This window comes from Corvus moneduloides, chromosome 24 (genome assembly GCF_009650955.1).
Source record: "Corvus moneduloides isolate bCorMon1 chromosome 24, bCorMon1.pri, whole genome shotgun sequence".
Lineage (NCBI taxonomy): Eukaryota > Metazoa > Chordata > Aves > Passeriformes > Corvidae > Corvus > Corvus moneduloides.
Genome location: NC_045499.1, coordinates 3,499,943 through 3,526,219, shown reverse-complemented (window position 1 = coordinate 3,526,219; position 26,277 = coordinate 3,499,943). Strand labels below are relative to the sequence as shown.

The 26,277-nt window shown below is 47.8% G+C and overlaps 1 protein-coding gene across 5 annotated transcripts; it reads left to right on the top strand.

The window, feature by feature from the left end:
* The first annotated feature begins 1,480 nt into the window (after window positions 1-1,480).
* BRPF3 (bromodomain and PHD finger containing 3) lies at window positions 1,481-26,199 on the top strand. 5 transcript variants are annotated; one of them, XM_032132867.1, is made up of 14 exons: window positions 1,481-1,607; window positions 1,733-1,788; window positions 6,850-8,252; window positions 9,177-9,333; window positions 10,751-10,882; window positions 12,829-12,957; window positions 13,311-13,623; window positions 14,695-14,958; window positions 15,114-15,617; window positions 17,198-17,291; window positions 18,360-18,457; window positions 19,841-19,938; window positions 21,424-21,578; window positions 23,944-26,199. In XM_032132867.1, the coding sequence occupies exons 3-14, from the start codon at window positions 6,868-6,870 to the stop codon at window positions 24,125-24,127; spliced, it is 3,513 nt and encodes a 1,170-aa protein (XP_031988758.1). In that variant the 5' UTR covers window positions 1,481-1,607; window positions 1,733-1,788; window positions 6,850-6,867; the 3' UTR covers window positions 24,128-26,199. The 5 variants fall into 5 exon arrangements, with proteins under 5 accessions (XP_031988758.1, XP_031988759.1, XP_031988757.1 ...); XM_032132868.1 differs by lacking the exon at window positions 1,733-1,788; XM_032132866.1 differs by lacking the exon at window positions 1,481-1,607 and having other exon boundaries at window positions 1,683-1,788.
* The last annotated feature ends 78 nt before the right edge of the window (window positions 26,200-26,277 follow it).

The window sequence follows — 26,277 nt, the reverse complement described above, 5'->3', positions numbered from 1 at the left end:
TTTTGTTTTATCCTTCATGGCTAGGACCATACTCTTAAATAGCTGTTCTTTTAAGGGTGAAATCCTTTGTAAAACAGTAAGAGTATTGAGACTTTATTTCTAAATCTTGGATATGTTATTTTTAATGCAAGACAAGGATAGATTATTATTTATTTTAAAGTTTTGATATGTAAATAGTAGATTTGAAAAAAAGTATATACCATATATACACAGTATATACTTCAAAGGTGATATATGTAAAAACTGTTCAGCAGTAACACATTTTCCTTTGCTTTTAAAGCTGCAACAAGCTCTGGTCCAACCTCAGTACTTTGCGAAACAGACTGTCACAGATTGGCTGCTCTCAGATTCCATGGTTAACATACGTTAAGAGACAAAAGATCTCCAGTTGGACTATAAATGAGGGAAAACAGCATTCATTGCTTCCTTCTAAAACAGTTAATTCTATAAATTCAGATGGTGATATTATGCAATACTCTGCGCAGAGTGGGAGGTGGAACATACATATGCCCAAGTATGTGGCATGCTCTATAAAAAGTAAGTGTGGGAGCCTCTGCAATTCCTATCTCAATGCTTATCTCAGTTGCTAACTTAACTTTTTCCTTGTTCAATCCCCTCAGCTCCTCTCTCACTGTCCTTCCAGCCCATCACACCTCTGCATGTGAAGAGGCCATCTGGACGTGAAGTATTGGTCTAGAAAATAAATACAGGCTCTTGCTATTTACACCGTTTGTTTCATGTTGCTTGTTTAGGCTAACAGTGGCAGGCAAAGGTTCTCTGGGAGTGTAGCTGGGTTGGACTCTGGCACCTGGCGATGCTCCAGGGTGTTTCCTGGGACCCCATGCTTCCTACAAAAAATAGTGGGTTGCCAAGAGGAAGACACCCCAAATGAGCCTGGAACAAAAATCCCACATTTGCCGCGGTCTGAGGGCGCCCGTCTGTGAGGTACCGGCCTGGGATGGGCCCGCACGGCCGTACCCGAGCTCCCAAACCCCAATCCCGCGGATGATGTGGGGGGCAGGGAGGCACAGGGGTAGTAGCCCCGTCCGGCCGAGGCTCCCCGGTGCTCGCTGCCTCGTCAGCCGCGGAGGGGGGACACGGGAGGTAGCGGCCCCCGCCTAAGCCATGAGGCCAGCGCGGAGGGACCCCCCCCCGCCCTCCCGTCACCACCAGCCCCCGGGGGCCTCCCGCTCGGCGCGGCCCGGGTGTGGGAAGGCACCGGGGAGGGGCGGGCGGTGCCTGCCCGCGGGGGGAGCGGAGCGCGGAGCCCCCTCCCCCGCCTGGCCGCTGGCTGCCGCCTCTCCCCGCCGCTCGACCGGCCCGCGCCGCCGCCACCGCCGCCTCCATCTTGAGCGGGTGTCCCCTGCTCCCCCCCCCGCCTCCACAGCACCGAGAGCGTCGGGGGCGCTGGAGCCCCGGGGGGGAGGGGGGGGGGGGGAGGTGAGGGTGGTGGGGGGCGAAGCGGCACCGGGGCCGGAGCGGCAGCGGCGGGAACAGCGGCGGGAGCAGCGGCGGCAACGGCAATGAGGAGGCGGCGCTGAGGAGGCGGCGGTAGCCGGAGCGGACGGAGCCGACATCTTGCGCCCTCCCCTCCCGCCGCCGGCTGGGTGAGCCCGTCCGCCCCAGGGGGGAGGGGAGGGGGAGGCGGAGAGAATTAAAAAAAAAAAAAAAAAAAAAAAAAGGAAAAGAAAAAAGGAAAAGAAAAACAAAAACAAAAATTCCCCCCCGAAAGGAGGCGGCGGTGGCAACGGTGGAGAAGCCGCGGCGGCGGCGCGCTGAGCCGGCCAGGTAAAGCTCTGCGCGGGAGGCCGCGACACCCTTCAGGGGTCTCTCCTCCCTCACACACCCCCGCGCCGGGGTCGCGGGAAGGTGACCGGGCGGGCGGGAAGGAGCTGGGGGAGGCCGGTGCGCCGCAGCCTGCGGGCCTTTCCCGTGTCCCCGCTCTGTCTCCGCGCGGCGAGAGCGGCCCGCGGTCCCTCGCCGAGGAGGGGACAGCGGCGGCGAGCGCCCGGGGACGGGGAACAGGCAGCGCCGTGTCAGCCGGACCCCCCCATTGCCGCCATCTTGGCCCCCCCCTCTTCGCGGCGCGGCGGGGGCGCCGCCCACCTTCTCCCACGCGATTGGCCCAGGCGGGGCCGAGCGCACCCGCCTTTAGCCCCGCAGAGCCGTGCGTTGCTATTGGTGGTGGAGCTGTGATGGACGGCGGCGCCAGCCAATGGCCTTGCAGCCCTGCTGCGCTCGCGCTGCTCGCCCCCGCCCGTTCCCCCTCTCTGGGGACTGTTGCGGGTCCGCGGGGAGAGGCGCCCGTGCCTCGGCCCGGACCGGCCTTCGGTCCCGCCGTGGTTAATCGCCTTTTCCTCCCCCCCCCTCCGCCCCGGGGACGGCTTCATTTTTGTCCGAGTCCTTGTTGTGCTTTGGCCCAGATCGCTGGCTGCTATTGGAGTTCCCTGCAGGGAGCCCTCGGTGCGCAGGGTAGCTCCTGAGAGGAGCTCCCGCCGGCGCCTGACAGCTGAGGGCATGTCACAGTTCCTTCAGTTGCTGCTGAGGCCGGACACAGCTCGTGGCATGTCACAGTTCCCTCGGAGCGCTGCTGCTGAGGTCAGACACTGCTCATGGCACATCCCATCTGTTGCTGAGCCCAGAGTTTACCTGGAACTTCATCCACAGCCTGTCTCACACCCTCCCCATTCCAGAGGGAGGGCCTCTCTCGAGGCCTGCTGCATTTCCCATCATCTTGACTTGGTTACAGAAGTATCAGGGCATTGATAAAGATGAAGATCTCTGCATGTGTCAGGGCAAGCAGCTCTTTGTGACATCCGTTGAGCACTGACATTTCATTGTAGGCATCAGTGCAGGTGTGAGGCGCATAAACCCTTGGCAGGTGTGTGAAGGGAGCCCATATGGGCCCATGGCAAGCACAGATGTGGCAGGAACATGAAGGGACGTTGTCGAGGGCAGCAGGAGTTTCGCTGGCATTTTGGTTGGCAAAAGGTGGAGAGGGGGCTGCAGCTGTCCCAGGTTGTTTCTTTCCTCTGGCATCCATTGCTTTTACTTTACAGATGTGTTTCTTAAATAGTTCCATGGGTGTCTGTTCCCTGTTGCACAACAGTGGGTTTTAAATCCCAGTTGCTGCATGGAACTGAGTGGCTGCTTGTGCAGGAGAGCAGTGCTGAGGAACATCTCCAGACTTTGTGTTTGGCTTGATGTCCCAAAGAGGGACAGTCTCTGTAGCCACTCAGTGGCTGTAGCCACTGCCAGTAGTCATGGTGCACCAGAATCCAACAAGAGCCATGCCGTTCCCATCTGCTGCTGGACACCGAAGTCCAGGTGGCCTTTTTGCTGCAAGTCACTGAAGTTCTTCATTGTTGAGGGACCTAGTTTTTTGCTGGGATCACCAAGCTATCCTAAAAGAAAGGGCAAGGAAACTCCCCCAACAGCACTGCCTCGAGCTCCAGCCTTGCGTCCTCTGCACATGAGAAACCTGGTGCTGTAAAGTGAATCCTTGGTTGTTCAGCATGGGAAGGCTGGAAGGAAGGACTGCAGCATGAAGGACAGTTGGGAAGGAGACTGGGGTCTTCTGCAGTGTGAGAAAAGGACTTGGAGATGGCCAAGGCAGCATTGCATGGGTTGAAATCATGGCCTTTCCTTTGGAGGACCCACTTGTGTTCAATAATCCAGGCTATGCGTATAATGGGACCTGTACTGTGATGTTGTTCCATACATGTTGATCTCTTTGGTTTCTTCAGGAGAGCTTTTGTCTTCTTTGCAGTAAATTTAAGTGTCCTGATGATGGGCTTGGTTTTTTAGTCACCTATTTCAGCCCTTCCAGGCAGCTGTTGCCCACAGGTGTGAAAGCTGCTGCTCAGAATCAAACCACTCCTGAAGGAACTCCTGAGGTAGAGTTAAATTCATTCTCAGCGGCTTTATGGGTTGCAGCCACCATGTTTGCTCAGTTGTGCTCTCTAGGAACTTCACTCCCTGCTCCCATTGTAATCCCCAGCAGAAATGGGCGATGGGAGCTTTTTAGGATGCCTTGAGCATATTGTGGCAATGGCCAAAGGATGTCTGTTTGAACTTTCTGCTTTCCTATCAACAACCTTTGTCCATGGCAGGACAGAATCATCATGGGCTGAAACAGCATTTAACCCCACTGATGTAGAGTATCTTTAGCATTTCAGTGTGCACAGGTGCTGTTTGCAGAGGGATTCTTTTTTATGTGTAGCTGGGAGGTGTTTTCAAGTGTGCCAAGGGAATCAAAACATTCCTGGGTTGCTGCTTAGAAGTTCCTGTTGTTGTAGACAAGGTCACAGTGCTCAGCTCAGTGTGTCTGAGTTGATTTTTTTTGCTGCTTTCAAGGTATTTTGGAGGTGTGTTTCCTAATATCCAGGTGTATGTCTCATTCCAGGCACTCAGCTCTTGCTGGCAACAATTTCCATGCCATTTTAGATGCTTCTTCATAGTGCTAAGTAATCGTGTGTGTTACAAATGGGTTGTTTTATGGCAGCTGGTTGCTGTGGTGCAAAGCCCACTTTGGGGTAATTTTTCTAGAAATACACTGATTGTTTCACTAGAGGAACCCTGCACACTTGTTTTTTTCATTAACAGATAAAACAGGTACTTGTTTCACTGAAATTCGCTTGTCCCTCAGCATTCCAAGCAATTGGCTATTGCCTCATTTTTCCTGAACACAATATTAATGAAGTGTGTGGTCAGCTCATAATAATTACTTTATCCTCCATATATCTTTTTACCTCCAATATCTTCTTTGCTTGTACCAGCCTGAATTGTTGCAGACCTATTTGTAGGCAGGATTTTCTGTTTGTTGTTTTGTTTTTTTTTTTTTTTTTTTTTAATTTCATGATCAAGTTGCCTTTATACCCTCCTTTTAAAATTCTTTTTTCCTGCTGATTGAAGCCATTGGAGCTCAGCTAGGATGAGTGCAGTTGGGTGTCTGCAGTGTGTGGATCAAGTGACTGATTAAAGTTTTAAGGCAAAGGTACCACCAAAATTTGTGGTACCTATATTTGCAGGTAGAAATGATGATCTTTTATTTTACATCTGAAGTAAAACTGCATTTACAGTCTCCATCATTATGGGTGTGCATACTGAAACTGGCATCTGCAGCTTATTTCTGTCGATGCAGGGAAGAGCTTGGAAACCTTTCCCAGAGCCTGTTTGTTTCGTAAGACACAGGTGGTGTCGTGGCTTAATCTCATGGTTCACAGAACTAGTAATGAAAAAAGGTATTGCTCCTGGAATTTGTTCCTTCTTTCTGGAATAAGCTTGGACTTCTTGTAGGTCCTGGTCCTGTGAGATGCTGCTTGCTGTGGCACACAGTTGAGAGTTTCTGGAACTGTGTCCTTCATAAAACACAAATACTGCATTGGCTGAGTACAGATTGTGGGTTTGTAGTATTTCTTCTTGTCTGTGGGTCCCAAAGAAAGGAACTGAATATGTTGATTGCTTTAAATAAGGGTGAGGTGCTGGTTCAGGCCTCTGCATAGCAACAGATAAGCTCTGGGCTGGCTTATCTGCTCACAGAGAATTTACATTTGCTTTTCTTTGTCTCCTTTCCGACTTCTTTCAGCCTCAGCTCGTTTATTCCCATAAGTCATGTTCCCATCCTTGACTCTGCCCTTCTCTCTTGCATTACTCACTTGGCTTCCTCTCTGCTTTCTGTCTTTGCCAGCTCCTTCCTTCACCCTCTGATCACCGAGCTGCTGCCACCATGTCTGAATCCTCCCCCAGACCACCTCCCCAGGCTTCTCCTCTGCTCCCCTCTGACAGGCACCTCCTTAATGTCAGCAGCTGACTCTCAGCTAATTATCTGGGTTGCTGATTAACAGTTTGCGAGGGCAGAGCTGGCTGGGGCTTTTTGTTAAGGCTCTGAGCAAATGCCATTGCATGGTTCCTGGTGCTGGAAGCTGTCTTGCTGTTCTCCTGCTTGTAGCCCTGCAGAGTCTCCATAGGCAGCTGGCTCAGGTGGATGAATGGGAACTGTGGCCTAACGCCAGAGCCTGTTAGGCCATTGGGATCCATGCTGCTTGTTGCCATGTTTATTCCTCTTTGCTTCCTCGTGGAAGAGCAGAAGAGATGCACGTCTGGTCTCTGCTACATTGCTCAGCTCATTCTCTGGTTCTGCTTGTGACCCTTGGGAGAAGGAAAAGCAAAGCTGGAGGATGATTTTTCATTATGGGACTTTTTTGCATCTGCAGTGCCAGAATGGAAGGATTGGTGGAGGCAGCACTGAGCTGTGAAACTTGGAGAAGCTCCCTCCTGGACTGAGGGAGAACCACTAGTTTTCTCATCTGGAGCTGACAAAAAAAAAAAAAATTGGAAACTGCTTTCATAAGACCTGAACAGTGCATTCCTTTTCACCTGGAAAACATCCAGGACATTCAGGGATATAAAAGAAAAGTCACAGGCAAAAGAGCAGAGAAGAACTCATTGGTGTGTGTGAGCTTAATATGTGAATGGTGCCAGCAGATGTGAACAGTGTGTGAATTTCAGGGGATCTGAATGGTTTGCTGATCTGGGTACACAGCAGACTGCTTGTATATTGTGCTGTCAAATTGAGTTTTTGTCACTGGTGGTATGGTGGAATGTATATCTGAGGTGCAAAGAGAGGAAGTTGGAAGGTGCTGTGCATTGCTCTGATACACATTGCAAGAAATGGCTGATATATCAAATACCTGCCTGTATCTAAGGTGTGGAGATTCAGTGAGCCTGAAGTTTCTGGAGTCTCTGGTAGAAATTTGCTCTGTTGCATCATTGAGTGAGTTTTTCAGTCTGTGCTGCTTCTTGCTTGTGTCCTTGTCTTACACTGTCCTCTGTTGTGTTATGTCACAGCGTCTCTGGACCACAGGGATGAGGAAGCCCCGGAGGAGGAGCCGGCAGCACTTGGAGGGGAGGCGTTCTCCCTCGCCCTACAGCCTCAAGTGCTCCCCCACCCGAGAGACGCTGACCTACGCCCAGGCCCAGCGCATCGTGGAGGTGGACATTGACGGGCGGCTCCATCGCATCAGCATCTACGACCCCCTAAAGCTCATCACTGAGGACGAGCTGACAGCCCAGGACATCAATGAGTGCAACAGCAACAAGGAGAACAGTGAGCAGCCCCTCTTCACTTCCAAATCTAAGAAAACACCTTCCAAAGGCAAGAAGAAGGAGTCCTGCTCCAAACATGCACCAGGGATGTCTTTGCACTTGCCCCAACCCAAGTTCCGTGTGGTGGACTCCTTCAGCCAGCCGGATGCCCCTCCCCTCCCTGCTGCCTACTACCAGTACATTGAAAAGCCTCCCGAGGACCTCGACGTAGAAGTGGAGTATGACATGGATGAGGAGGATCTCGCATGGCTGGAGATGGTCAATGAGAAGAGAAAGGCTGATGGTTACGGGACAGTTTCTGCTGACACTTTTGAGCTGCTGGTGGATCGGTTGGAAAAGGAGTCGTACCTTGAGAGCCGGAACAACGGGGCTCAGCAGTTCCTCATCGATGAGGATGCCTTCTGCTGTGTCTGCATGGACGATGAGTGTCACAACAGCAATGTCATCCTGTTCTGTGACATTTGCAATCTGGCCGTGCACCAGGAGTGTTACGGTGTACCCTACATCCCTGAGGGGCAGTGGCTTTGCCGCTGCTGTTTACAGTCCCCTTCTCGCCCTGTGGATTGTGTTCTTTGCCCAAACAAAGGGGGAGCCTTCAAGCAGACCAGTGATGGCCGCTGGGCCCATGTGGTCTGTGCCATCTGGATCCCAGAGGTCTGCTTTGCAAACACTGTGTTCCTGGAGCCCATCGAAGGGATCAATAACATCCCTCCAGCTCGGTGGAAGCTCACATGCTGTATCTGCAAGCAGAAGGGCATGGGAGCTGCTATCCAATGCCACAAGGTGAACTGTTACACTGCCTTCCACGTCACCTGTGCACAGAGAGCTGGTCTCTTCATGAAGATTGAACCCATGAGGGAGACCGGCATCAACGGCACGACGTTCACCGTGCGTAAGACTGCCTACTGTGAGAGTCACTCCCCGCCTGGCACGGTGAGAAGAGGGTCTCCAGCTGCTGGTGGTGATGGGCAGGAGGTCACTGTGAAGGAAGAGGAAGAGGAGGAAGCCAATTCTGGTTCTCCCAAAGGGTCTGTGAAGAAGAACCAAGTGAAATTGAAGCAAAAGATCAAAAAGGAGCCTGGTGATGTGACCAAAGGGCGTTCGTCCATGCCCGTGGTGACCGTTGCACAAATTCCCTCTTACAGGTGAGTGTTGCAGGTTTAAGGAAAGAGTTGAACAGCTGGAGCTGAACAGGGTCTGTTTTAAGGACTCAGTCCCTCTCATTGCTGACCTTGGAAACACTGAATCTTCAGTCAAGGCTTAGCAATAACTGTTCAGAGTGCTCTGTAGCATACTTCGTGGCTGGGTTTCTTCTAACTGAGTGTCACTGAGGTTTTCTGGCTTTGCTGAGCAGCCATCTCAAGCTGTTGTATAATGCAGACTCTGTGGTGGTCCCTAATGGCAAACACCCATATGCCATGAAGTATTTTTAAAATAGGGTAGGGGCCATCCCACTATTAAAATTTTTGAGATCTCATTTCATAGTTTCTTAATTCCTCCTTTTCTTACAGAGTGTGTCAAACCTGACAGTGTTGCAAGCAGCTTTGACTTTGGCTGTATTTTTGTATTTTTTTCTCCTAGCTCTTCCTCATGCAGAACTAGGTAGTGCTGAATTTTTATTTGGTGCCTTAGGAAGTGTGTTGATGTGTCACTGGTATTTTAACAGATAGGCTGCTAAGGCACCATGTATAATCTAAGAATGGTAAACAAAGGTCAAAATAAGTGATATATTATTCTTGGACTCTGTAAAGTTAATTTCCCAGGCTCCAGCTTAGTAACATCAAACTTAAACAGCCCCTGGAAAGTTCTTGCCACAGGAAGTAGTTCTGAAATTAAGGCTTGGAGCTGAATTGATGATTTCATACTTCATGCTGTGGCAAGTGCTTGGTGGGACCCTCCAGTATGAAAAAGGGGCACATCTGTCTGCATGTGAGGAGATCCCAGATCGTCCCAGTTCATGTGGTTGTGCACACCTCAGAGTGTGCATTGACATAACACTGCAAAGCTTCTTCAGGAAACCCAAGGGTCTGCAAAACAGTTGGCTCCATGACACTCTCTGCTTCCTTCAGGCTGAACAAGATCTGCAGTGGGCTCTCCCTGCAGAGGAAGAACCAGTTCATGCAGAGGCTGCACAACTACTGGCTGCTGAAGCGGCAGGCGAGGAACGGGGTGCCCCTGATCCGGCGGCTGCACTCGCATCTGCAGTCCCAGAGGAACGCCGAGCAGGTACCGGCTGCTCCCCAGCTGAGCCCACGTGGGAGGACACAGAGCTTGGCTTCCAGGAGGAGATGAGCTTAACACATGGCTGGGGAGGGGAGTGAGGGTGAAAAGATCAGGTTTAGGTCTCTTTTGGTCTCCTCTTGGCATGCTCATGCCTGAAGAACTGAGTTAGTGTATTAGTGGGATATCCATGATGCCACTAAAGTTGGTGTTGGGGAGACAGCAGGTAGGAGGGAGTTTTCCCCCTGAGTCAGGAGACCCAGGGTTGTGCAAGGGTGTGATGGGCCCTTGGTGGCCTGATTTCTTAGATGAATGATAAAAATACTTCCCTTGTGAGTGAGTAAAGAAAATGGGTTTTAACTCCAGAGTTATGGCCAAATTCCAGTTCGAGTCATTCTTCCTGGAGCTTCAATTTCTGTTCATCCCAGCACATTTAGACATAATCATCAGCTCTGGACTCTTTTGCTTCCTCTTTTGAGCTGGCATCTGGAGTCACTTGATCTTGGTGCTATTAAGCAGCACAGCATTTGGCATGAGAAGTAGTTGGTGGAGTAATGAAGCAGTAGGACTCTACCCTCTTAACACAGCCTGTCAGTAGGGATTGTATACAATGTACACGTATATTTTTACTGTAGCTGGAGGAATTTATAGGCTTTTGGTTTCCAAGACTGCTTTGGGTGCTAAATAAAAAAATGATTCCCCACTCATCAGTGCAGAGCTTGGGAAAGTGCAGCGTTTCCTTGGTGTATTACGTTGGCAATTTACCATAAGTAAGTTCTTAAAAACAAATGTCCTATTAATATAAACCATGAAGATCTTGTGAAGCAATTGTCCTCTTGGCAATCATGTGAAAGTGCATGCACTTGAAGTATATTATCCAAACCGTTAAAAAATCTACAGATTTAGGAAAGGAAGGTTGATTGTGTTGTGAAGCCACTGAACTGTGTCTTGGAAGGTGTGAACTCATCTCCCAGTGTTGGCCATTCTTGGCAAACGTCTTTCCATGGCTCTATTTCTTACAGGTTACAAAGAGGATAAGAATAGCTCTTCCCTCCTCTACTTTTGGTTGCCTTCACTTTAGACTGTAAATGCTTTGGGATGCTGCTCCAATGCACAGAAAGATTTCCAGCCTCTGTGATAAACCTGGATGTAAAAGCAGGGAGGGTGTAAATGAGCAGGCACTGAAGTGTGTTCCCAGGGTGAAGCTGCAATATAATTTGGGGTAATTTCACAGATAAGGTAAAATCTAGAAAATCTGATGTTCTCTTTGTTAGACAGCTAAATGCTGGAGGAAGGAGGGGACATGGTCTGACAAGGGAATAAGAGGAAGACTCTGAGAGCAATTCCCAGAGGATTCCTAGAAAAAGAAGGAAGCACAGGAAGCCTGTTGTGTTTTTTATCTTGCCCCACTTTTATCTTGCAGAAGGAACAGGATGAGAAGACGAGTGCAGTGAAGGAAGAGCTGAAGTACTGGCAAAAGCTCCGGCATGACTTGGAGCGGGCTCGGCTGCTCATCGAGCTCATCCGGAAGAGGGAAAAGCTCAAACGGGAGCAGGTAGGAAACTCTGGCTTTGGAGTTCCTGCACTCAGTTTCAGTCCCATGCAAGCTCTCTGTGCTGCAGGAGGCACAGGAGGAGCATTACAGTTCTTCTTGAGCCTTTTCCTCTTTTCATCGGTTCTCACTGTTGGGTGTGCAGAGCCACCTCTCCCTGTGCCAGTCACAGGTTTGCACTGTGCAGCCTCTGCCCTCAGAACCAGGGCTGGGCTCCGGAGTGCTGGGAAAATGTATTTCCATCATTAATACTGGATTGGATTCCTGACCTACAGAAGCCCTTCTATTTCTGGGCATGGACCAAGTGTTTTGCAGAGTAGAAGTTAGGTCTCCTTTCATGATTATTTCAGGAGTTTGGTAACACCTGCTCCAGGGAGAGGTCTAAATCACAATTCAGTTCTTAATTTATAAAGCTAAAAATTCATGTAGTTTGTCCTCTAAGGACATTTTTAGAAGAAAAAGTTTTAAGATGGAGACCATTTAGTAAATTTTCCAATTTCTTCTTTGACCTATGTGCACATCTCCAAAGTTTCACTGGTTGCTTCCAATGCTTGCCAGCCTTGCCTGTCTTTGCTGTCCTTACCTCGTTGGTTGCTGCACCCACAGCTGTGCTCTCCGTCTGGAGTATCCTCCAGGGCAGCTCCAGCAAAGGCTCACTGGGCACACAGGGAGTCCATAAACATCCTCAGGCCTTGCCTGGATGCTTCCAGCCTCTCTTCAGGGAGAGGGAAAGCAGCATCCTCTGTGATCACAGCTCCACTGAGAGCAATTTTTTCATGACCAGAAACTACCCACAGCTTTTTTTGAGTCCTCTTGATGGTTCATTGACTGCATTGTCCTTGATTTACATCAGTAGCTCAGCCCTCATTGCTGTGTGAACATATTTTAGGTAGGAGGATGGAAAAAAAATCATTCTTGGGCTTTGTTTGCTTTTGATATCTTGCTATAACCTTATCACAGCTGGCTAAATCCATAAAAGCTTATGGAAACTATGGTGTGCTTTATAAAAGGATAAAATACCACAGAAAACTGTATCTAGTTGGGCTCTATCCCAGCACAGCTTTCAGGTGAGTGGAGAAGGATTCTCCAGAATCATGCATCTCTGTTTGGCTTTTTTCCTGTTCTGGGGAAAAAGTGTGGTCTTTTTATCTGTCTGTATTCGTTCTCTCACTGATGCTGTCTTGTTGCTGAGCACATCAAATACAGTTTGCTTTGTGTAAACAGACTTGCTTACCTTTATTATTGAAGTGTTGATTTAATGACATAACAAGTGATTATAGGATCAAAGAAATGAAGATGTTAAAGGATGAATAAATACTTTTATCCTGTTCCAGTCTTCTTTGAATAGATTTTCAGTGTAAGAGATTTTCTGTGCTACAACTTGTTTGCTTAAAAACAAACACTATTGGAGACTTCCTAAAGGATAGAAGAAACTGTATTAGGAATTTGCAGACATCTAACCACTGTTGTTTGGTTTCTGCCTTGAAGTCTGAGAGCTTATGTCTTAAACTTTGTTTTTGCTCTCTAGTTTAATTATGGATGTTGTTGTTTATGTAAATGCCTGCATACTTTTAATTTTTATATAATGTTGATAATTGGCATGATAACAATATCTTGAGGCAGGGAGTTCTCCAGGATAATTTACCAGGCGTGAAAAGCCTGTTTTCATTTTTAATTGTAGTATCCTTTAATTTCCTGGGGTATCCTCTTGTTTTGACTTTGTGAGATTGAATAAACAGGAGTTCCCCATGTGAAAGGATTGGACTGTGCAGTTAGACTGGGCAATGTACATCCTGTGCCTGGAGAGTGCAAGGTGTTTGCTGGAAGTTCTACAGCAATGCTGGCCTGAGGTTTCCACCACTGAGTAAAGCTGGGGGGATCATTCAGAAGAATCTGGAGGAAGACACCACTCCCAGATCCTGTCCTCATGGCTGTGTTCCCATTCCCAGGTCAAGGTACAGCAGGCTGCCATGGAGCTGCAGCTGACCCCTTTCAATGTCCTGCTACGCACAACCCTGGACCTGCTGCAGGAGAAGGATGCTGCCCAGATCTTCACAGAGCCTGTTAACCTGAATGAGGCAAGTCTCTTTCCTACAGGTGTTTAATGGGTTGTAGATGAGATATTGCTGGGCAGAAGCACAAACCACCTTGTCCCAGGCTGCTGGTGGACTTAAGAATATCTCAAAAAGGACTCGTGATGTATGTATCCTTCCAGGCCAAAAAAAGGGTATTTTTTTCTGGAAGTTTTAGCACATCTTGGACGAGTAATGTTTTGCAGAGCCAGGGTGTGTCTGCCTTGCCTGGGTGACACAGAAATGAACATCTGTTGCTGCCCCTTGCCAGTGGAAAGGGCATTAAGAGTTCTTGTGCTGGGTGCGCTCTGGTTGGCTAGTAAATGGTTTTTGTAATTGTACAGGTTTTATATGTTTAGGTTCCAGATTACCTGGAATTCATTTCCAACCCAATGGATTTTTCCACCATGAGGCGGAAGCTGGAGTCCCACCTGTACCGAACCTTGGATGAGTTTGAGGAAGACTTTAACCTTATAGTTGCCAACTGCATGAGGTATAATGCTAAAGACACGATTTTCCACCGAGCAGCTGTCCGGCTCCGGGACCTCGGGGGAGCGATTTTGCGTCACGCGCGGCGCCAGGCCGAAAGCATCGGCTTTGACACTGGCGTGGGGATTCACCTGCCTGAGTCGCCCAAACCCCACGACTTTTACCGCTTTTCTTGGGAGGATGGTGAGTAATGATTAATGGTTTTTTCTCTCAGGCAGATCATAGCTTTAGTTCTGAGCACATCACTCAGCCTGCATGGAAATCCTAGCCATTCTGCATAAGAGAATTTTCCTATCCATCTGTTTACCTAGGCACATTTCTAACTCCCTTAGAACCTCAAAGAGTGGGATTTCAGGTGAGCTGGGCACTCAGAGCTAGGTGCAGCTTAGCTCCAGCTCTCCTAGTGCATGTCTGTGTTGGCACAGCCTTGTAAACTGCCCGTGCTCTTTGATTTGTGGCAGGAATGTCGTACGAACTTGCTATTTTAAAGAGCAGTGCAAAGGTGGGTCTGGGATTTTTTGCTCTGGGGAAAGCTCATACATTTCATTGTAAACTGGCAAGATGTACAGCAGCTGGGTTAGGAGGAGCACTGAGGGCTGAAAGGGGGTGACGAGGGGTCACCTAAGCCATCCTTTTAGCTGAGACTTCCCATTCCCAACATGACCCCATCTATTCCCACAGCCTTCTTGAGATGCAGCTCCAAAGCATTGGTTGAATAACTTGGCTAAACCTAGTACAGCCATCAAACACACAGAGCTTGCAGTGTGCCATCTGGTTCCTAAATGTTGAAGCCCTCTTGGGTGCAGATGGACAGTCATTATGAAATTTGTGTTGGTGTTCAGCTGTCTGTCTTGCTCTTGCAGATGCCAGCCCTCCAGCAGAGCCAGAAGAATGGCAAACATGTTATGTTTCAGCCACTTCTGTTTGTGGTCTGATTTTGTCATTTAATCTGACAATGAGATAGGTTTCCGACAAGAGCCTTGGCCACAAGCTGTTCTGTGTGCAGTACAGACATGTCCTTTTACTGTTGCTCCTGGGGCAGTAACAGGAACTGAAGGACAGTGCAAGTTAAATCAGCTGCTTTCTATCCAAAGGAAGGAACTCCAAGCTCCAAGATTATTGACTGCTAAATCCCCAGGCTAAAGCGATTGATTCATGGATAGCATCAAAGGGAATGAGGCCTGGCACTGGCCCCAGCTGCTTCTCCAAGAAGCCTTACTCCTTTCCTTCACTGTTCCATCTCTTCTGCTGCAGTGGATAACATCCTGGTCCCGGAGAACCGGGCTCACCTGTCCCTGGAGGCGCAGCTGAAGGAGCTGCTGGAGAAGCTGGACACGGTGAGCACCATGCGGTCCAGCGGTGCCCGGACGCGGCGCATCCGGCTCCTGCGGCGCGAGATCAACTCCATCCGCCACAAACTGGCCCAGCAGCAGAGCAAGGCCCTGCCCAACGGGGACACTGTGCCACGGGAGGGGCTGGAGACAACGTCCAGGGAAGGGGATGAGGAAGGGGAGAAAGGTGAGCAGCAGGATTTTGATTCCAGGTCTCTAGTGCTCGTCAGCAGTCAAAACCTGCTGTTTCTCCTGTGACCTTAGTGAGGGCTGGGAATGCCTGTTGGTAGTTTTGGGAATAACTCCTTTTAAAATGTTCAAGCAGATTCTTTATTCCTTTAGCAGATGGTGCCAAGCTCCCGTACCCTCCAACCCTGGAGCCCACAGGACCCGCACCCACCCTCTCAGAGCTGGACTCTCTGCAGGATCCTCCAACACTCAAACCCATCAGTGAAAGCAAGTCCCTGAACCAGCTGCAGAAGAGGATGGTGTCGGACAGGGAGCTCTTTGACAAGAAGGCTCTGCAGCAGGAGAGCCAGGCTTTCCAGCGCCTGCTGTCCAACAACGGCCTCAACGGCCTGGCCCTGCCCCCTGCGGACAGCCCTGCCAGCCCCGCCCTCAGCAGCGTGGGCCGGAGGACATCTGTCCTTTTTAAAAAAGCCAAGAACGGTGTGAAGCTGCAGCGGGGTCTGGAGTGCTCCCTGGAGAACGGGGAGGAGCACAGGCAGGGCGGGCAGCGCTCACCCTCCTGCCCTGACGGGGAGCGACAGGCGCGGAAACGCTCCCAGAGCAGGAGCTGCAGTGACAGCAACGGAGAGAAATCACCCAGGCAGGCAGGACAGAGAGGTGAGGAAAGGGCTGGCTGTGACAGTGCCATGGGGTTGGGTCCTAGGTTGTACTCGATGATCTCAGAGGTATTTTCTAATTGATTCTGTAATTTCTTGGGATTTCTTTTCCTTCTGGAAACTCTGGAGGGGGAAATCCTGGGGCTTTGTAAAAACTTCTGTGTCCAAACTACACGCCTGGAAGTGACTTCATGCTTAGGGGAGAACACAGTCCTCATAACCAGATGTGCCTGGTGAAAGCTGCATCTCTTCACGTGTTCATAAATAGGGCAGACAAGACATGTCCATAATGAGTTGCACTTCTCTGCTGACTGTACATGTTGGTTTTGGTATCTTAGCTCAACTCTAGTCACCTCCATTTTAGACATTTAAAGTTACCAACATGAAGCCCAGGGCAGTCACCAGTAATTTTCCTCTTTGCCAGGCTGCTGTAAGAGGGAGTTTCCCATTTTTTGTAGAGCAAGCCAGTGTGCCCAGCTGCTTAGGAAGCTGTTGAGTGGCCTGGCTGGAGACTCTGGGCTGAGGTGTTGGCATTCCTGACCTTGTGGAAGGGTTTGTGGTATCTTGGTCACTCTTAGGAGAGTTTCCTGTTGCAGAAATGATGCATTTGGTTGGAAGTGTTCACAGTGTTGAGTAACTGAAACATTAATTTGAAATCACTTCTGGAATTTAAATAAAATTAGTGGGAATACCAAGCAGGTTTCTTTTCAAATTAGATCTGCAAATGAGAATAAGCAGCTGAGACAAAATTTGGAAAGACAAAAGAGGAAAGGAATGTCTGAGTGACAGCACTGTAATTTCTTTTTAGTTCTTTGTGAACAGTCATTATGGGACAGTTCCCATCTGGAAGGTTTGACTTAGCCTACACCTCAAATATTATCTTATAGTTATTTGGCTATCATAAGGTTGCAAGCATATTGAGAGTGAGAGGACAGCAATGGAATGTGGGGATTGGCTTGTCAGGACAGGTTAAAGGAAACACAAATGACTTCTCCAAAGAGTGGAGGGACTTGCCATCATCATGTCCTGGTAATGAAAGCAGAAAGTTGTCATCCACACTGGATAGAGGTCAGAATGAGAGGCTGAAATTAAAAAAAAAACAGAGAAAATGAAGGCAGAGTGCTGGAAAATCACTGCTAATAGGCAGTGACATTTCTCCTCTGCTGAAACAGCACAGCTGGCTTTTTTCGGAGTTGCACCATTGCCTTTGGGATTCAGCTCCAGTTCCTTCCACAATTTCAAACACAAGTGGTTTGTCCTGACTGGAGGGAGTGTCTGGTGTGATGAGTCTGTGTTACTGCTGAAGCAGGTCAGTGTGATGGGGATTTTCACAACAAGGTGTTTCCCAGAAATGTGCTCTTTGTGACAATCCCATATTTACAGCTAGAAAAAAAACAACAGAGGCTTTGCCATGAATTTGCCCTTTGTGTGGCTGTTGGACTTGTGAGCCCATGGGAGTGTGGGTGTGCTGGGTCCATGGATTGGGGGAAGGCCACGGTCACCTGGCTTCTTGTGCTTGCTCAGGGCTTGGGGATGCTCTCAGGGGTCATTCCTTGTCATTCCTGTTTGTCTCCTCGGCAGGAGTGACCAATGGCTTTGCAAAACACGGAGAGAGTGGCTCTGACTCCGAGTGCAGCTCTGCCCTGGGCAGTGGGCTGGTGTTTGAAGCCTGCAGGTAAGTGCTCCAGGCAAAACTGGAACACCTGCTGGGTTTGGATTAATCTCTGGTTCTGTTCTTTGACTTCTTAGTTTCAAACCCAGCCCAGACTGTTACTTACTTGTGTGTTGACTATAAAAGATGAAAAGCTGCTGAGTTTTCATCCTGTCCTCTTCAGCTGCAGGTCCCAAAACCAGTGCTTGATTTTTCAAGCAAGTGGGTGTGTGTTACACTTCTCTTTCTCGGTGCATGCACATCGTCTCTGCTGAAGCATGCCTTACAGTTCTTGAGACATAAAACTGGAAAAAACTTGAATTCAGTTTTTCAGTTCAGCACTGCAAGTAAAGCTCAACTTTTACCACCTACTAAATAGCTGCTTTCTTCCTCTCAGAAGTTTAAGAGCAGAAATGGGCAGTTCAAACATGACTGAACAGACTTAAAGCAAGCACCTGACATCCTGTGATGTCTCGTGGATAACTTGGTTCAATTACTCTATTCAGGAACAGCTCTTTTTACTACTTTTTCTCAAGTCTTTCTTTTCCAGCACCAAAATCACTCACAATAGGTTGCTTATTACAAAACTGTGAAAGAAAAAAAAAATTACAATATGTGAAAAAATACGATTGCTCGAGGTGGAGGTGGTCCATTTTCTGAAATGTTTGTAGTAATGGGGTGAAAGGATGTTCAGGATATGGGCTGACAAAGTCCAGTGTCATACTGGAGTTGTACTGGAGGGCTGCTGTGTCATCTCTCAAGTCTATACACAACTGGTGTAGCTCATGCAAGCTCCAGGCATCATTGCATCAGCTCTCAGGTGTGAAGTCTTCACTGGGTTTCTCCTCATGTTTACAGCTTGGTTTCTGTGAGGCCTTTTCATGGCTCCTGGGAAAGCTGGGATAATGCCCAGTGTGCTTTCACCAGAAGAGATCACATTTTGCACAAGTATTCAGTGTTCTTTTCATGTCAGTGATGCACCAGTGCAGTAACTTTCCGGCATTTTAAACAGATTTGGGGAATCCATTGTCTTTGTTGTCAAGGATAATCTGTTTTCTCCTAATGCCCTGCTTTTCCATATCTTCCTGACAGTGGTTTGATGCCTCCCAAGCGGAGTCGAGGGAAGCCGGCTCTTTCTCGGGTGCCCTTCTTGGAGGGTGTGAATGGAGACTCTGATTTCAGTGGCTCAGGTGAGAATTGCTGCCCAGCACCCCCTGCTCTGGGCCCACCTGAACAAGGGGGAGCACATCTCAGAGCACACCAGGAACCATTTCTGCACAAACTACCCAGGTTGGACCTGCCTGGGCATTATTACCTGCTTTGTTACAGATTTAGGTTATTGCATGTAACGTTTTTCCTGCTTCCACCTTTCGGGCACAGGCCTGTGCCCTGTGTTCTCCTTGGAGGGCTGCTTTCTGTAGGGCTCGTATGTGTAGCGTGCCTGTCACTGTTTCCTCCTGTTTTGGTACTAGTACTCTTTAATGATGCTGTAACACAAACAGGAGATCATAATTATAAGAGGGGTCTCTCTGGAGATGACTTCATGGCTGTTCCCTCTTGAATTGCTTGCAGGATCTTTGTAACGAAATTGTCTTTCTCAGGCTGTGTTGTACATCTGTAGAATTGTCACATTCCTGTAATCAAGGCACTGCACCATCTGCTCACACGACCAGACTGTTGTGTTTCATGGGGTGTGTCAGTGATAGAGTTATTGCAGGTTTATGCTGAGATCAGAATTCAGCTTTGAGGCCCTGGTACTCCTGTGCCTTTCTGTGCAGCTCCATGTGCTGGCTCTTGTCGTGGCTCTCTGAGAACCTTATCCTGGACCTTGAGTGCTCAGCAGCCTGCTCTGAGATAAGCTCACAGAGTGAGGCTGGTGCCATGAGAACTGGAATCAGTGGGACAGTTCTGGAGTTTGGAATATGATTTCATTAATGAAAGAATACATCTGGAGTGGAGTAGTGGAGAAGCACATCAGATCTGTCCTGACAGGGTGCTCAGCTGGGTTGTACTCAGCATTTTCTGGATTCAGTTTTCAATGCCAATATTTGACCATTTTCCCTAGAGCAAGCACTACGTGCTGTAAAATTTTCATCAATGAAGATTACTCCTTTTCCAGGACCAGGAGCTGGCCCATTTCATATCTGTGACCAAATCCATCTCTTGTACGGCCATTTGATTTCACTGACTCAATTAACATTCCTGTATTGAAGAGTTCATGTGAAGCCACATGCATGCACAGACACATGATTTAGGAGACTGTGGCTTTATCTTAATGCTGAACTTGACTGTACTGATAGAGCATAAAGCAGGCTGGGCATCCCCTGTGGCCAGGCTGGAGCTTGGTACATGCTGAATTTTATCATAAACACCAAGTGCACATAGATACAAACAGTAAGTGATCTTCCACTTTGTCCTGTTGAGTGTGCTTTAAGTACTACAGTAGTTCATCTGTTTTAGTTGATTGCTACTGAGACAGTGAGGCCTGGGTTAGATGACAGTGTGGTTCCTTGTGTTTTCATAACCCTCTTGCTGGTAACAGCTCCTAAGCTCTGTCTCCTGCTGTCCCTTAGGCAGGCCTCTCCTGATGTCCTTTGAGAGCCAGGCTGAGCTGGAGCCCCTGGAGCTCGTGTGGGCCAAGTGCCGTGGTTATCCCTCCTACCCTGCCTTGGTAAGTGCCCTGTGGCTCTCCCACAACCTGACCTTGCAGCTCAGGTAGCCCAGAACACAGTGCTGTTGTGCAGTGTAACCAGAAAGAAAAAGAAAACTTCCCAAAATAATGTAATATGTGCTTTTTCCCCCCTTTCCCTTTTGCAGGATTTTTGTGAATTTTCCCTGTGCTCATTGTTTCAGAGCTTTGCAGAGGATTTATAAAACATTGCTCTCTCATTGTCAGGGCTAGGAGCTCTTTTCACTCCCCTCTCCTCTGAGGAAAGTCATCAGTACTGTGGGGATGAGAAGACCTAAATTTTATAAATGCAGGCACCAGGCTCCACTGCCTGCACGATTTCCTGTTCAGTGAGCACAGCTCCATCTGTAGGTGCCCAGCTGGCCCTGTCATGTCTACATCCTCTTGCAACAGCCATATGTTTGATTTAAATCTGAGCATATACGCATGTGTCAGTCCCTTGAATGTTATTTCTTCCTGTTTATCTGTCTTTGGATATTTATCTATTAATGCCATCAAAAAGGGCAGATTCTGCTGGAAGTGTGACCCTCACCCCTGCTCTTACTCTAAGTGGGAACCCGGACTAGGGAACATCCATGGATCTGCTGGCCATCTTGGCCAGCCAAAGCAGTTTTAGTTCTCCACGTGGCTACAGCCTGAGTTAAACTGTGCCTTAGAATGGATTTAACCCCTGAGATTGCCTCCAAAAAAGGCTTTTTTTAAAGCAGCCTGTTGTGGTGGTAAAGTGTTTTAATAAATTCCTACAGATGGCCAATGTCAAAGCCAATCTACTTTTTCAAGCCCTTAGGAGGGGAAGAAGAACAGACTGAGTACTGCAGCCACCCTCTGCTGTTTTCTTTTCCTCCTGTGCTGACATAGCACAAATGTGGATATGGACATTTCTGCTTCATATGGGGAGAATTGATGCATCTGTTGTGACTTCAAAATTACTGTAGTCTCTGTTCCCCTGGCTTGATGCAGCCAGCACTGCTTGTCAACTCTCAAAATCTTTGGCCTGATTCTGATCTAATTCAGTGTAAATCTGAGCAATGCCACTGATGTCAACTGAGTTGCTCCAGAATGGAGCTGTTGTGAAATTGCATTTTGCCTGTGGAGTACAGCAGGAACATTACATTTATTGCATGAGTTTGGAGTGAGGGGGGGGAAATCCTTTCCTGGACACACTGAGTTTGTACTGAGTTACACATTAGTGTAAATGCATTTACAGCCCCACAGAACCACACAGTTGCATCCCTTTTTCAAGATGGGGTGCCTGGCTTTTGGACTGGCTGGCTTCTCTTCCACAGGGGAAGCCTCAGGCTGACATTTTTTCAGAGGGAGACACTGAAAACAAGCAATTTTGCTTACCCACCCAAAGCAGACTTAATTTGCCTGGCTTGGATACACTGAAAGAAGAGGAAAAAAAAATGCATTCTGTTCATTGCTTGGAAGGGTTTTGTGCTAAATGTCCTCTCCCCATGTCCCCAGATTATCGACCCCAAGATGCCGCGCGAGGGTTTGCTCCACAATGGAGTCCCCATCCCTGTGCCACCCATGGATGTGCTGAAGCTGGGGGAGCAGAGGCAGACAGAGGCAGGAGAAAAGCTCTTCCTTGTCCTTTTCTTTGACAACAAAAGAACTTGGTGAGTGTGTGCAGACGGGGTCTGTGGTGAGTGTGTGCGAGAAGATTTAACATAATCTTTGGGATGTGGGAGCAAACAGGGATTATGATGGTGTTACATGTAAATTGGGGAATTTAAACACGCAGCAGTCGAGGAGTCTAAATAAAGAAGACAGCCTGCTTTTCCTGGCCCAAGAGCACAACATCTGACAGCTCCACTTCCACAGTGAACAGCCCAGCATCCTTCACCCAGAGCTCACATCACCACAAAAATACTGAGGCACATGAAGAGCCAGTTTGCAGCAAATTAGAGAGCATTTGACTTCAGAACACCAGCAGCCTGTTCCAATGCTGCACAAAAGTTTTGCCAAAAATTTCCAGGCTAACACTTTCAGAATGCTGGGTTTATTTCATTATTTAGACTCTGCTGATTTTTCAGAGGTGCTGAGTACCAGCAGTTTAAAAATCAAGATCTTTAAGATGGAAAAGGTACGTGTAAGCACATAGGTTCAAAGCAGGAAAAATATCTCAAGGCCTTTTGTTGCTGTGCTTCAGACAGGATGAATCTGCTGATTTTAGCATTAGTTACTGACCATGCTCATATGGTAACAGTCAACCAGCCAGATACAGTAAGCCATAAACCAGTGAAGGGCCTTAAAATTACCAATAAGTCTTTGAAATCTGTGTGTGAAATGATGGGAAATTTGTGAAATTGGAGATTTATGCTGGAAGAGGTGACAGCTGCCTGCTGAGCCCACTGGATTATTGAACCAGCAAATACCACATGGGAACATGAACCAAGTGACCAGTGACACAGGAGGCAGGACCTGTGTGCAGCTGGGGTCACAGAAACACAGTTTATGTGGATGCTAGACTGTTGCGATGCTGTGGGAACAGAAGAGAGGTGGGCATGCCTTTTCTTCTGCCACCTCTATAAAATAACATTATCAGGAGTTTAAAAAGAAGCCTTGTGCTGTTTGAAGAGCCCTTCTTCAACAAACCCAGGGATGGGTTTGTGCTGGCATTCTAGGAAGAGCAGGGAAGCTCCAAGAGATCAGGGAAAGGCTGGAGGAAGGGGGTGAACATTGCCTGAGGGTGATGCCAGGGCTGGAGGGAAGATAGAGCAGAACCAAACACACAGCGGGGTAAAGCAGGGGGAGGAGGGTTCCCCTTTCATGTGGGGGCTGCTGCAGTGTTTTATGGGGTCTGAAGAGATGGGAACAAGGTGCAACAAAGAAGAAGTATTTGCCATGTGCTTGGGAAGTTGGGAAGGGGACCACATTTACATCACTTGATGAGGGTGTCTGTGTCCTCTGGGTAAAAAAGGTGTCAGGAGACAAAACTCCTGAGGCTTTTTATTAGCACGCTGACTGCATTGTTCCCCTGTTCCTGATTACAGGAACCACTTGATAAAGAGCATGTTCTGCAAAGAGAGACTAATGATTTGTAGCAGAAAATCAATGGCACTGCCATGCTTCCTGTTGCTGTAGTCATTGGTTTTCAAAAACTTAAATCCAAGGTTGTAATTGAAGCTATCTTCCCAATAGAAGTAAACATTTCCTTGGCTTTGCCCTGCTCTCGTTGAATACAAGCTCTGCTGCATGTTTACACTCTTAAGAGGCCACTCAGAGCCTTGTTTGCAGTTTGTGGGAAGCTGAGGTGCCTCAGGAAAGAACTAAAATCCCCTCTTGGAGTCAGATCCAATTTTGATTGACTTCAGTGATGCTGTGGAAGGGTGACAAAGACTGAAATTGTCATCTTTGTGCTGAAGATCAGCTGAGCTGCCCTGGATTGCCCATAGTGGCTGAGTGGGAGGTGCATTGAGCTGTGCCAGCAGTGGCTGAGGTGGAGCTCCAAGGGGCTGGATGTCCTTAGGAGAGGTGGGTGACACATTTCTCAGTGTCCAGTTAACCTGGACAAATGACCACGCAATAAAAGCTTGCTACAGACAAGGCATTTGCAATTTAAGTCATTCCTTGGGGTCATGCTGGGCTTGGGATGTGTCATCCTGGTTCTAGGTGCTAACTCAGATAGTTGTACCCACCTAAACTAATGCTCACGGCTTCTTGGAACAAGACAGAGCTTTCTTGGGGATAAAAACTCACTTTCCACCATGGACATCCCTGTATTTGCTGCTCTGTGGAACAGGAATTTCCAGCTTTCCCCTGAGCTCCAAGGAGCATTGAAAGCCTTGAGTAAGGACTCCAAGGAGCGAGAAGACTGTGCTCAGAAGGTATTTTGGCTGCAGCTGGTTCTTCTATGCCAAATGCAGAGATTTAAACATTTGTACCATTGTTGTGGGGCGTTAATGATAAATAAATACATTACATGAGGGTAACTGCTCCTGGGGAGGAGGTGACAGCTCTTTGCACTCCTCTCTGCTGCAGGCAGTGGCTGCCACGGGACAAAGTCTTTCCCCTGGGTGTGGATGACACCGTGGACAAGCTGAAGATGATGGAGGGGCGCAAAACCAGCATCCGCAAGTCGGTGCAGGTGGCCTACGACCGAGCCATGATCCACCTGAGCCGAGTGCAGGGGGACAACCCCTTCATCCCGGCCACCTACCTGTGAGGGGCTGCTGGGGCCAGGCCTCCCGTTCCTCCACACCTCGAGCTCACTGCACTGCCAGAGTGCAGCATCTCCAGCAGCTGTCAGCACTCCTTGGAGTACCCTGAAATGTGCCAAAAAAACCCCCTCGTCCAGCTTCTTTCTGAATGTGTCTTGCTGAAGAGCTGGCAGGAGATGAAATGTAGTCTACAGGGAGTAAGGTAGGTGGGAAAAGCTGACAGGTGACAGGAGCCAAGGTGAGTTGCTGCAGTGAGCAGAGCACACAGCACTTGGATGTTTGGACCTCATGCACCGTCCCCTGCCCCCGCCTCTCCTGTACTGCCAGGGTTTTGAGTCGTCAGCCAGTCCCAGGTAATTCCTGGGAACCTGGCACCCCCAGGACTCTTTACAGATCCCAACTGGACTTTCTTGTGCCAAATTTACCCTAACCATCATTGGCCTTTTCATTTTTCTTTAAATGACATTGTCCTATCACATAAAAACCCCACAGAATCGTAGCTGGGAGCTGTGATTGTGATTTCCCTGCCTGCCTTACATTGTGTTTTCATGTTTAGATTTCTCTCACTGCATTTAGAAAAGCTTCAGATTTTGGTAACCTTCCCCCCCCTGCACAGTTACATGCACAGATGCACAGAGCTTTAAAGATGAAAGTCAAATTACCTGATGTGTGTCTATATGTATGTCTAGAAATTTATTTTGTTGTTTCATGTTTGAGTTCTGATTTCTGTGACTCTGCTTGTTGCAGTAACATTTCATATCATAACTTAGCACAGTATCTAAGGAAAGAAAACTTCCTTTTTTAAGAAGTAATTTTGGAGGTGTCTAATGAGCTGGAGCAGCTCTGCAGGCACTGAGGTTGATCAGGGTTGGAGGGAGATGCATCTTTTGTGTTGGTTTATGCACATTTGGTGTAAGGCTCCTCTTCCTTTTTCCCCCCCCTTTTCTGTCTCTCTGTTTTCCTCTGATGCATTTTGGACTGAAACCAAGCACTGACCAGAGCACACAACCCTTCTGCTGCTCACCTTCTCCCACACGTGCACATCCTTCCCTGGTGTGTGGGTCTCCAGTGTTGTCATCCAAGTAAACCCAGACAATCCCTGTTGGTTTGGGTTTGCATTGCAAAAAACGGGGACAAACTGATGTTTGGAAACTTGGTGACTAAATCTTTTCTATTAGCCAAGGACTTAATGATTTCTCTGATCTCTTCTGTTGCATATCCCTCTTTGCTTTCCCATTTTAAAGAGCCAAAGGTGCAAAGCAAGATTGTAGATTGAATATCATCATTTTGTTTTTTAACTCAGTATTTTTTTATTATTTTTAACTTTTTCATACTGAAGAGAATGTGGAGTCAAAATAATAATAATAACTAATGATAATGAATAGTAGGGAGTAATCACTGCCATTTCTACTTGCTCTACTTTTTTAAAATACCACTTCTTATACATTGGGGCATGGAACTGCATTTGAAGGAATTTTAAGATTCCTGTAACATATAGAGATGGGGCATAGGAGTTTGTAAAAATATTAATAGTGATAATAATGCCCATGGAGTGTGGCTAGGGAAGGATGTTGTGTATATAGCTGTAAAATGTTCTAAATTATTTAGACCTATTGTCACCATTCTTGAAGTCCTCAGTTGTGTTGCTGGGTCTTTTATATGCACACAGTGTAATTTATTTAAAGGAACATACACTTTTCCAGGTGGTAGCTCAGCTGTGGACTAGTGACCTGTGTATATGTTTTAAGGTCTTGGGAGTTGGTCTTTTTTTTTTTTTCCTCTGTTTTGTTTGGTTTTTAAATGATTTTAGAATTTGGATTGGCTGATACCCTGTTGTTGCTACAGAACCTAAATGTTACTGTGAGTCTGCTGTAAAGCACAGATTGCTCTATTTATTGTAGAAAGTGAGTTTATTTGCTTTCTAGAATTGTTTATATCAGATGGTATAAGAGAAGTAATAAGAAAATCTATGCTTGTAAAGAAAAAAAAAAGCTAATTTTACCTACTATAATCTGACTGTCTGAGACTATATTTTCTCTCTGAGAAATAAATGTTCTAATGTATGAAAAAAAAAAAACCAAAACAACAAAACAGCACCCTCAGACAGAGTTCTTCCTTGCTAATGTTGTCCTGAAATCCAGAACTTACCGTGATG